General features: G+C 38.3%; 2 protein-coding genes across 8 annotated transcripts in view; one reads left to right on the top strand and one right to left on the bottom strand.

The window, feature by feature from the left end:
• FILIP1L (filamin A interacting protein 1 like) overlaps nt 1–12465 on the top strand; it is a 213062-nt gene that overhangs the window by 88200 nt on the left and 112397 nt on the right. Inside the window, exon 2 of one of the 6 annotated variants that reach the window (XM_069785691.1) lies at nt 11673–11762. The exons of 4 other annotated variants lie outside the window; for them this stretch is intronic. In XM_069785691.1, coding sequence (XP_069641792.1) covers nt 11673–11762 — 90 coding nt within the window. Of the gene's footprint in view, nt 1–11672; nt 11763–12465 lie in introns of those variants that run through there. One more of the 6 variants, XM_069785688.1, reaches the window with a different exon arrangement.
• CMSS1 (cms1 ribosomal small subunit homolog) overlaps nt 1–12465 on the bottom strand; it is a 244484-nt gene that overhangs the window by 120278 nt on the left and 111741 nt on the right. The window lies entirely within an intron of this gene.

Below are 12465 nucleotides of genomic sequence, written 5' to 3'. Positions count from 1 at the left end.
TGGAGCATTGCACTTTCAAAACATAAAGAATTCCTGAACAATATTTTACAGACATCATGACAGCCATGGAACAAATCTAAAGAAAACAAGCTACACCAGAACAGGAAATTGCTATTTCTTTGAAACAGTAATTAACCTTAAGAAGGAAACCACTACTAATATAAACAAACAAGTAATAAATGAAACCCTTTTACCACAGGGAAACCTGTCTTAAAGCAGCGGAACAAGGGAATATAAAAAGAGTTTGCCAGAAATCATGGGTCTTTAAAGAAAATCACAGCAATTCTGTAGTAAGGATGATGCACACGCAGACTTCAAATAGGTCACCTTCAAGGTTTCAAAGAGGAGGCTGGACCACAGAAATTCAGTATCCTTTAAATAGAGGACTCAAATTTAAACTGAATGTAATCTCATACTGCTGGCATTTACACATAATCAGGAGGAGTTTGAAGGATATCTAGCAGGCTAAATTGCTTTTATAATCATAGCTTTTGATGCCCAATCCTTGTCAATTATAAATAACTACAGTTATAGTAAGCATCTTGGTGATTATTTAATTATCTTAAATGGGAATCAGAAATGGGAAAAGATGAAAAATGAGAAACTTGAACTTTTTTCATCAGAAGATAATGATTTCGAAATCTTTCATGAGAAACATGCATAGAAAATTGAAAAAAGGTCTAATTTTTAGAATTTAAAATCATTACTTTTAACATAAAAACTCATTCTCAAATCTGAAGTATTAATTTTTGCTTCCTTCTGCAAGTGAGCAGTAGTCTGCTTGTTTTTACTGATATTCCAATGGGAGAAAAGAAGTTCACAGGGGTATAAGAAAGCTGTAACTAAAATAAATACTAAAAACAGAAACAATTTATTTCAGATGTTAAGTCAACTATCTGCAAGTAACAGCATTTCAGATTGTCCTTATTTGTTCTTGTTTATTACACTGGTGCCTTTTGTGGTTTCTAGTATTTTGGCAACTGGAACATACACAGTAAAGCTAGCAACACAACACAAGTTTAGCAAAGGCAACCATAATTTGATTTAAAAACCAACACAGCATAGAGCAAGCAGCTCTATGAACAGTGGAACCAACCTAGTTGGGCTTCCTATGAATTTGTGTTCTATGGGGATTTGAAAAACCTTCCATAGGTCCACAAGCTCACAATAAGATCTCTCTTCTACCTGGGAAGCCATTTTAATGAAATTTATTCAAACTTATTGTCATCAAAGTCTCTGTTTCTCAGCTGGTCCATCCCCATCACTGGGAATGACTGTCAGACAGGCAGATAAAAGTCCTTCTTCCCTAGAAGAGCAAGCCAATGAGAGAAGCATCAGATCCAGTACTTCTACATAGATTCATTCCATTTTTACACAGTGGCATTTAACTAAGAAAAAGAACTTTCCTGGTCTCCGAACCAGCTTCTTAACACTATAGCAGTGTTAAGTTTTGTGACTTCTTGCTATCTTTTACACTCATTTAGGAGGAAAAACCTTTATACAACGCTAAACCAGATTCACAGTCAACAAGTTCCAATAACTTACCTACAAGGAGATTTTAGTAAAGTCAGAAATGGAAAATATTTGTTATGGAGATCTGAAACACAGATAGACCACCTGTGGCTCATCACCCTCACAAACTGGGTTTTTTCCTCTCTCTCCTAAAGGGATGTGGGAAATGGAAATTCCCAAAGCTCGACAAATGGCAGAAAATAACATGTACAAATTAAGAATGTCACAACGTTGCATTCAGGAAGCTTAAAAGATTATCGCTGGAAAAACCTTCTCAAATGGAAAAATGGTGGCAGCAGCAACCATGGGAGATGAGGAAAAGGCAGGCCTATCTGAAAACAAGACAACCCCCCCCGATTCCCAGGAGGAAACTTAGAGCAAGAATGAAGTAAGATCGCTGATGTTAAAGTTACGCACTTTTCTCATGCTGTTAAACCAAAGAGCAACAGTGCATTCAGAAACCCTCTGCATTACCCTGTAGCTGTCTACCTACTTGAGCTCACCAAGGGCTCCCAGGTAGCTAAGCAGCAAGCCAGAAAGCTCGAACAGTCAGCAACGACCCTGCAAGGGGCTGTTTTAAGATACAGGCAGACCACCAACGAACCAGGAACAAGGGCTCTGTTTCTGCAAAAGTCCCCACAGAGATAGAGTCTCAAAAGAATTGCAAGAAATCCCAATGTAGAGATGGTGTCTGGGCCCTTCTCAAAAGCCAGAGGGAGCCAAAGGAAAGGCTCCGGGCATAGACCTCTGCACTGCTGTTGCACTGCATCACCAGCATGAACCATCTCTCTTTGACACGTGATGCCTTCATAGCACAACCTTTGAGCATCATGCCTATGCCCAAGATCATAATTTTCTTCAATTCCAATTGCTCTATTACTTTTCTTTTTTTTTTTTTAAAAAAAAAAAAAAACAAACCCTGAGGTTCCCCATATCATTCTGGTATCTTGTAACGAGAGATTGCTCAAGTGATGAATGGATACCAAGAACATGCAAAGTCTGAAAGCAGATTTGAAGAAGCATTTCTGTGCACTCTCCCTAGAAGATAAGGTGACAACACCCAATTTAAAGTTTGCTGTAGGCTTCCTATGGTCCTGGTATGACTAATACACCCAGGTATCTTTTACACCAGGAAAGGTCACAGGAAGAAAGGCATACACAGCAAAAATAAAATACTCAATCTTCACTGTTTTGGAGACTTCACAGGGCTTTTTCTGAATATGCAGGACTCTAACGTTGGCCTTTTGCATTCCCCTATGCATGGTGATCTTTGGCCAAATACAAGATAAAAAGTACTGAAGTACCAAGATGACCATACAAAGCATTTGGAGAAAGCTACCTAGCTGCACACAGAAACAAATGGTGACCTGGAGCATTATCAGACAAGCTGTCTGAAGCTTGACAACAGACCACAAATGCCAACCAAAGAAAAGCATGTGCAAAAGTCACATTAATCCTTAGGTAAATCTAGATTTAACTAGCCCAATAAATAAGACTATGAACTATTGTTCTGGCCATTTAACCCACTTACGTTATTTTGGCTTGGTACACTTGCTGTCAGGCCACCTGAGCCAGGACACTGCTGCTAACATCTGTTTCCTGCCTCTTGGGCCCTTCCTCAATCAGAGCTTCCTCTGGACTCGTTTCACCAAGCCAAGGAGCCAGATGGAGTGCTCTCTCTCTCTCTCCGTGGACTGTTTGCTGCTTTGAGCAGCAAAAGGCAACTACAACTTGACATGAACTGCAGAGTGGGCAATGTCCTGCCTCATAAACCTGGAGAAACGAAGGTACAGGTTTTACAGAAGTTGTTTAAAGACAGTTTCTTTCTTGCATATCTACTTCATTTAGCGCCTTGAAGTTTTGAAAAAGAAATTTTTAAGCTTTGTTTGATTCATTTTCTAGCTGAAAGTGCAGGAGAAGAGGGGTTTAGATAAAAAGCAAAAAATCAGTTCTACACTCAAGGCACTGGCTATTTAGCCAGAAGAAATCAAAAGCCAGAAATACCATTTCACTGCTCAAGCTGAAAGACAGATTCTAGATACACAGCTTACATAAAGGCACGTGTCAAACAATATGCTTGATTTTTGCTTAAACACTGACTCACTGAATAAAATGTACGTTACTCTTATGTAAACAGTTCCTTTAAAAGGAGCAAGATGAAATACAGGCAACATTGAGCTGGACGTGAACTTTTGCCATCCCCATTCAGGCATCTGTGTAATTATAATCATTAACTCCACTAGCATATACTGCAATGTGTGCAAAATGTGCTGCATGTTGCATTAGAGAACTTTTTTTTTTTAAAGTTTTTTTATTATATGTTTATGTTAAGAATTTACTAATCTGGTGCACCTTTTGACACTAGCAGATCATAGGATGAGTTTGTTTTCCTTTAAGATATGTTTGTAAAATGTAATCAGAAAGCGCATACGGAATTTTATCTCAGCATCAGTATGGCCCTTATTAGAAGCAGTAAAGAGGTATACCTTATAGAAATAAGCTGGGGTCTTTTTCTGGTTAATTATTCACTTTGACCATTCTTTTCTCTTAAGGGAATGTTATTTCCAAGAAATGTCACTTATCTAAGTATGAGGGTTGTTTACATTCTACACAAATGTTACACTCTCAAGCTCATTTTTGAAAATGTCAAAAAGTAAGGGGGATGATGCTGTGCTTGTAAAAACATTCTTTATTAACAGAATGAGTCTCATGGCATTTTAGGTTTCCCACAAGACATTTTTCTGTCTATCATTTCAGAACTTTTTCCCACACATCGTGTTCCTGATACAGGCTTTGGCAGGTTGCAAGATATGAGCTGGCTGGAAAACGGTAGCTTGTTTTCAGCATAACCTTCTACTGTTAAACATCAAGCGCTTTTTGCACAAGGTAATTCAGACTGAGCAGCACACACACAGAGGATACGACAGTTTTAGCTGAGGAAAGCTGAAGGATGTCAAATACTTCATGACAGTTTTACAGAGAAAACAAAGGAATCTTGAAAAAATAATCAGCATTTCTTGCAAATTCTACACGGTCTTCATTCTGGTCTCCTAAGAGACACCTGAGAGCATTTGACAGACACTTTCTAGCAAGTTTAGGGGAACATCAATACAGACACTCTACAAGGAACCTGTAAGTTAAAGAACACACATACGCAAATAGCAGAACAAATACTGATCTTCAGGTACAAAAGAGGTCCAGTCAGCCAGCCTACAATAAGGGAATGACCAAGACTTCAAAGTGTTACCAGTGAACATGCTCATGTTTTCTTGATCAGCAAGATGAACTTCCTGACTACCCCATTAAGTAATGAATAGGTGAACCGAACATGATGGAAACAGTTGCACCTGCAGCCCAAGGAAGTTTCAAAAGCTGGAGACAGCATCACAAACTTGCCATTTGTATTCTGCAAGCTCGTATCTGTGCAAATACACAAGAAGAAACAGGAGGCTTTACTGACATACAGCAACTGACTCATGGTCCTGTTGCAAAGCTTACTAATGTCGTAACGCTATCATTGCTAAACCCATGAATGTGAAAAAGGCTTTAGCTGATAAAAATCAGAATTCATATAAGGACAGAGAAAGTTTCTAAAGCTGCCTGGACCACAGATATCTAATGGTGCTTTTCATTTAGCATTATGGTCAGCTATCTCTAAGAAGTGTATTTAATGTTTCATAAACATAGAGTTTAAAACAAAAGTGCTTCTAATCAGATCTGGCAGGAAAGGGAGAAATGCATACATAGAATGAGGTAAGTGTGATCTTGCCCAGCTGAAGAACAGGGAATGGCAGGGCTTCAGGCCATGACTCACTCAGACACTAAACAGTAGAGAGCTACAGATAATTCTCAGGTAAACTTTGCATGAGCCACTACGTCATCCTTCTCTACCCTTCCTGCATTAATCATGTCATTAGTAATCTGACGCAGCCCAAGAAGAATGTCTGATTTACAGGGAGCAGAGCAATGCTAACAGAACAAACACTTTGGCAGGTCAAAAAAGGAAAGAGCAACCTAAATTTCATTTTAGTCCAAACCACACCCTAGAGAACAAGAAAACGAGGAAAAAAGAAAAACAAAACCTGAAAAAGTTATCTTCCCACCGTGAGATTGCATACTTCATTAAAAGTTCCTGATGAACCAGTTACTGAGAGTACAAATACGAAGGATATGCAAGAGCACATGGATAAAGAACCAGCCTGAACATGTACCTGAACAAAGCGAAGAGGGAAAAAACCCCCACGCTTTCTTTTGAATTTTTCATCACAGTTATGCAATTTCCACATTAGTCTAGATGTTTTTAAACATCTTTTATAGCGTACAGTTGTGAATCAATTGTACAGTGAGTACCAAGTGTACTGTTAGGAAAGAGTCATGTCCCAGCCAGGTATCTACCTTACTCCACTAAATTAAAAAGGACAAGGGGAAATACTGGGGCAAAAGAAAAATATAGAGTTTCACAATTTCTTTTTAAAATTATTACTCACTCTTGATTGATAGCAGTCTCTTTAATTCACGTGGCTATCATTTAAAATATTGTATATGGCTATTTCACCTTAAACATCTCAAAAAAGTAATGATCATTTGAAGGAAGGGCAGATCACTTCACTCTGAAACAAATAAAGTACCCTCTAGATTACTTAAAAAGCAGAATGAAGTTATCCTTAAGTTTCTTGAAGCAAAGAAAATTACCACCCAAAACATGCAAGGGGTGCAGGTAGCAGCAGCAGCAACTGCATTAAAAAAAGTCCACAAGAGCCATTTCACAGTAGCAGTTCTCAGAAGAGCATCCACAGCAAACGTGGGTTTTGTTCAGGTTCTCATGACTTCATCTGCTTCTAAATCTTCCTAAGTAAGCTGCCTATTTTCTTAATGTTTCCTTCCCATAGAACACTCCCTTTTCCCTCACTTTCCTCTCATTTTATCTTAGCGCCAATCCTGTGAACTGCCAAATTGATTTCTTAGCTTCATGACTTTAAACCACAGGGTTGTAGGTCTACTTTCCAACATAAGGCAAAGCTCTAGAAATTGAAAAGCAAAGTCAGAAAAAACTGTTTTATCTCCTCCTTTTCTTCTTTGTCTTTGGCCCACTACAATGGCTGCACGTGAGCTACTAATAACTAAATGTGTCACCTCAGTTAAAAACAGCTAATCATTTTGTTCTTACTGATTATTCATGGCATCCTTTTCTCAATATCAAAAGTAGCATACAAAATATTACCAATTTTATAGCTAAAATGTTAAGACAATACATCAAAAATATTAGTGGAATGCAAAATAACAAAGAAAGTACAACATTTATCTTCTGATACCAATTTAGAAAGCCTCTCCATTGTGTCATGACAGCAAACCTAAATCTCTCATTAAAATTTAAATCAAGATGTTTTGAAGGTTTTTTCAACTTATGTAAATAGGCATGTCCCTTTCCTGGCTTCTTGCTTTAAGGCCAACATTGACTTGAGAGAAACAAAAAACTGTTTTGTCCCTGATAGTTGTTCAATGTCATATGCAGAAAACCACTAGTAATCTGAAATCCAAAATAGGCAGTAATCTGCTTTATAACTATTCCCTTTCTCATCAGTTTTTTGAAGGTCAGCTAAAGACTATTTGGGTAACAGTGAAAAATCTCTCAGGAGAGTCCCAGCATAGATAAACAGGGCTTGCCAGAAAATGGTAGGTTGCTAAGAGTGATCTGTTTCTGCTTCATTCAGCAAAGGCGTTAAGAACAGTTTCACAACTTTGGTTTATTTTGGGAGGAGTGGGGGTGTCTGGTTTGTTCTTTTTTAACTTAAGACCTTCTGAAACCAAAGAAAAGATTTAGAGATACAATGCCAACAGCTTAATGCATAATGTATAGTGTATATGAGCATCCTGGGGGAAACCTGCACTCTGATAAACAACAGATTCCATCTTTCCCTACCCTGAGGAGTATAAACCAGGCTCACAGTTTACACCTAATCTAATGGTGGCTTTCAAAACAAGCCCTTCAGACATATCTAGCAAATACTCCTCTTCCCACTCTGCATCCAAAACTTTCTCATGAAAAAAAGGCCTTCCTCCCTGACAAAGACTTCAAGGATATCTTCCAAATCTGCTGATGGCTTGCATTACATAGTACACCTAAGAATTTTAAACTGACCTTTGTCCCCTCCGAGAGGGCCGTCAGTCTGTTCCAAATGACCCACGCACACTCAGCAGAAAGCCAAAGCTCCCAGAAACTCTTTCAAATACATACTGTATCTTCCCCATGGGGTGAGACTGCGTGTGCCTCTACGTGCACACGAAAGGGTGAAAAGAGCTTTCCACACTCTTGAACATCCCACAGCACGCATCTGGTCCAGAGAAGTCTTTCCCTATTCCTTGCTCTGTGGCACTGCTTCCTTCCATGTCCACGTCTAAAAAGGGTCTCAAAAATTTACTCACAACTTGGAATTAACGTGCATGTGTGCTGTGCCAGCACAGGCTGTAGAAAGGCAAGGAGGAGGAACACCCACAACCCACTTAAGCTGCACACCTACTCTAGCGAGGCTCCTGGGATGGGAACACACAGCATAAATACCTCCCCCAGGAAGCTGCTCTTTCCCCAAGGGAGCTTGCAATGGAGCTTGCACGGCTGTTATATGCCCCATGCAAATGCAGAGTCTTCTGGTGGTGGAAACTGAATTTGATACCTTCTGCCAACTTAAAAATCTATCTCTAGTGAGGAAAAACAAAAACAAAGAAACAAAACAGACAATGGCCATAGAGACTCCAGAGGACTGTAATGACTATAACAAAAGGCAATGGCAGTAGTGTGACACGGGCTTGATTTGTCAAAAAAACAGGCTGAAATGACTCAGCCGCAGAATCAAATTCCAGCAGGATTGCCTTAAATCTCCTTCAGAGATTGCAGGCCTTCGCGCAGTTTGTATTCAAGTTCTCTTGGGACCACTAAAAACGAAGGCTCTATCTGCACTTTTTACCTCTTGATCAGAAGGGCACCCTACCAAAGCAGGGCAGCGTCGCTATCCCCTTTTAGCAGAGCAGAAACAGGCTCAGAAGCATCAAGCTGTACCCTCTTAATGAAGGGCAGCGAGTCAGAGCAGAGCACAAACAACTCCTACCAAACTGCCACTGGTGCAATGCAAATGGTTTTCTTAAGGTGATTGTAAAACTATGGTAAGATAAATGCAACAGAAGTTTGCACAACTACTACTGAAAGAGCATATAAACAGGCTATCAATGTGAAGAGAAGTGACAACACTGGAGTGACTTAGGTATTTTATCGCATTCATTCAAGGGAAGGCATGTCTAACCATCTTAAAGCCTCAGTCCTTCAAAACACTACCTTTGCCACTATTAGGAAGCAGGCCTTTCATGAACCCTATATACTTCAATATTTCAGCTTGTTTATTAATGCATATGTAGGTGTCATTCCAAGTATGCAAGAGACAGCAGCGTGATGTGATTTTGAGCATTTCTTCATTCACGTGTAACTACTCACAAAATTGACACCTTCAACCCGTCTATGCCACCAGGCCTTCTCTCAATTATCCACCTTAAATAGCTCAGTAATACAAAGATTAAAACATGAATTCAACAAAAATCTCAATTCCTTATTTACAATGATTGTTACCCCCCCAAAAAAATCAATTAAGAAGTCCTACTCTTTTCACCAACAAATCCACAGATTTTCAAACAGAGCTTTCTAAGCAGCAAGACATTGTCTTCCTTGATGTTCCACGTGCACCGTGGAACAGCCTTTGAAGGGGACAGTAACAACAGTTTGGTTTTAGTTTCTTTCAGATTACCAAGTCAGGTGCCAAATTCTTCTATATATTTGACGGGGAGGTCAATGCCTATAAGAGTGCTTCAGCTGGATGCCTAAAGATGAAGGAGAAAGACCAGAATACACCGAGATCAACAAAAGGACAGTCATGGACCTGGCAGGAATTATGAGCTGAAGAGAAAAGAAACCCACCACATTTTGGACAGGGGTGAGACATGGAACAGACCTCTCTACAGTTGCCAGAAAAGCAACAGAGTGTCAAAAATTAAACTTGCTGCAAACCATTACTCAAAGAGTGACTCAAAATAGTAAAGAGCTATTTCGTTCTTAAATAAAGTACTACGACAATGTGTCAAGAAGCATTACATTATCTTCTTATGACTTAAGTATTTGTGAAAGCTATGTAAAAACCTTCCTTTTTCCCTGCTTGGAGGGCTCAATACTAGCAAGAAATCCCTGAGATCCTGCAATCATCTCCTTGGGGATTTAGCATATTGGACAAGTCACTGGTCTTAACAAGTGCACCAATTCACTTCTAGTATTGTCTTAATACCCCTCGCTCTGACTAAAAACAAAAAAGGACCATAAAGATCTAATTGTGCTATACTGAAAATCAGGAAAAGATTTTTTTCTCTTCTTTGAAGCAGAAGCACAGAATTTCCTTACATACATCTTGTTATTAGTCAAAAGTAACTCAGTATACTTTGAAGAAAAACAAATAACGCATTTGACTTGATTGTTACATGAAAACAAGTTGATCAAATGCTTTGTGATAAATCACCTTGAAAACTCAAGGACACAGACTGATAGATCGACACCCTTTGCCATATCTTACATCGCTAGATGATTTTGTAAGGTGCATATTTACACAGCACTTCACAGAAACTTTCCTAAGAGAGTCAAATTGTTTTAACCAACAATTAGTAAAACGGGATTCTGGTTTTATCTCTCTCCGGTGACTTCATCAGTAACTGTTCAGTAAGTAATTACAGGTTTTTCAAAACGGTAGCCCTTTTTGACTTTAGAGACTAAATCCCACGCTTCACCATCAAAAATTAGGAGCTTAAATCAGAAAGCCACTACAGATCCAGAAATCTACCACCTGTAATGTTAAAAATCAAAAATACATAAAATGTAAGTGAGAACACAGGGCATCTGTAGTTTTAAAAACTCCAAAATGCTTCTTTTGTTAAGAGATGTTATTATGGCCATTATAGTATTTGTTATCTTATTATAGTACCTAACAGAAAAGTGATCAAATGGCACATTACCTGAAAAAGTATGAGGAAGACTATCATGGGAGTACTTGAGATTACCTGACACTGACATGGGAGAGGAAACAATTCATCACGTCCAAAAAGCAGTGGGAAATCAACATGCCCTAGTAGAAGTTTAGAAATCTAAGAGTTCAAGAAAGAGCTATCCAGATCACATGAGCTAACCCAGACTAACTGGTGCCTTCTCCCTCTACTCTGTCATTATCCATCAGTAATAGATGGTTTAATACTAGAAATATATTATGTGGTTTTCACTCTTGGCAATAACTTCCAGAAACGGCAGGCAAATATAAAATATAATTCAGTTTGAAACAACTGTGTGTGTATATTAAATTAGTTGCTACCACCAAATAACAAAAAATGCCTTCCTGTGTCCAAAGAATTCCATTTTCCTTCCCTTTCTCTTCTGTTACATCCTTGGATCATCTTCTAAAAACACAGATCATACTTGTTTCACTTCTCAGCATGTGACAGGGCTGAGTTCAGTTTCACTCAGGTCTTCCTCCCAGTAGCCTGCCTTCATGTCCTCCTGCACTTCACCTGAGCTCCTTGGTCACATCTCCATAAAAAAGACAAACCCTTGCTAGTATACCATTCGACATCAATAGCGTGGCATTCCTTCCCCTCCTGTAGCTGCCTGGCTGTGGGCTACACTCTTCAAAGGGTCCTTCAAGATTGGTGACCTAGCTTCACAAACCAGTGGATTCCCAAACATGAAATTCTCTGTGTAAGTTCTAGCAGCTAGAATTTGCTCACTCCCTACCAATGCAAACGAATATTTTTTGAAACTATAGGAGAATACAGAAAAAAGTACAGAGGAAGCAAGTCTTTAAATGAAAAATCAGATATTAAATAGCAGTGCTTTAATTTAATATTCTTACAAGCATCTGCAAGACTTCATAACAGTTAATCAGAAGAGCATATTATTAATGTGCAACTTCTTGAATGGTAGAAGCTTTACTGGATCTAGTCTAAGCCTTAATAAATTATTTTACAAGAATTTATCAAGTTAATGCTGAAATAAGGTCCTCTGAAGTCAAAAGAAATCTCTCAAGCAATATTCACTTCTGCTTGTTAAAAAAAAAATCATAATTGACTTTTGAATTTTATTGCAGATTCATACTACAGGAGAGACTATTCTGGACACAACTAAGAGGAAATTTAGGGAAAATATCCCTAAATATCATCAGAAGAGCTCTGAACCGGTAGGAATTATTTTTATCTGCATGTTTTTAAGTGTGTGCTACTGAAAAATAAAAATAAAATACAAGCTCATTTCTGATGTATGAATTTTTAAATAGGATGAAAATGATAGGAACCTGTAAGTATAGGACACTTTTTGCAGATAACTTGGTAGACTGACTAGTGAAAAATGCTAAATCTTTTAAAAAGCAAACCATTCCTACTTTCTTGGCAAAAACTTGGAAGACTTTCTCACACTTCCTAAACACAGCAGGCATTGCTCCATTTATCCCATTCTTTTAAATTCCAAGTCACTGAATGCAGCGAGGAAAAAAACTGGGATTTTTTTCTGCTTACTACGGAACTCTCCTAGTTGATTAAATTAATTAAAAGCTTGTTAGATATCAAATCTCTTTGAATGTAAAGTAAATGTGAAAAACATATTTTAAGTAGATTTGTATTTCTCCTGTACCACTTTTTCAGGTCAAAGCCCCCCCTAAAAATAGTAAACAAAACTATCAAAAAAGTATGTGAAGCCTCCAGATGTTTAAGTAGGTTCATATAGCCAGCAATGTCATTATATTAAATGAGTACAGTGGTTAACTCATCTGCTTTTGCCATTTGCACACTAGAACAACAAGCAATGGGTTTTTTGGACTGAAATAATGTTTCTGTAAACACATTCTGGAATTTCACTGTTCCATTTAAATTAATATGGATCTTACG

This window comes from Haliaeetus albicilla, chromosome 6 (assembly GCF_947461875.1).
Source record: "Haliaeetus albicilla chromosome 6, bHalAlb1.1, whole genome shotgun sequence".
Taxonomy (NCBI): Eukaryota; Metazoa; Chordata; class Aves; order Accipitriformes; family Accipitridae; genus Haliaeetus; species Haliaeetus albicilla.
Note: the sequence above shows the minus strand (reverse complement) of the source record. Positions and strands in the feature narration are given on the sequence as shown.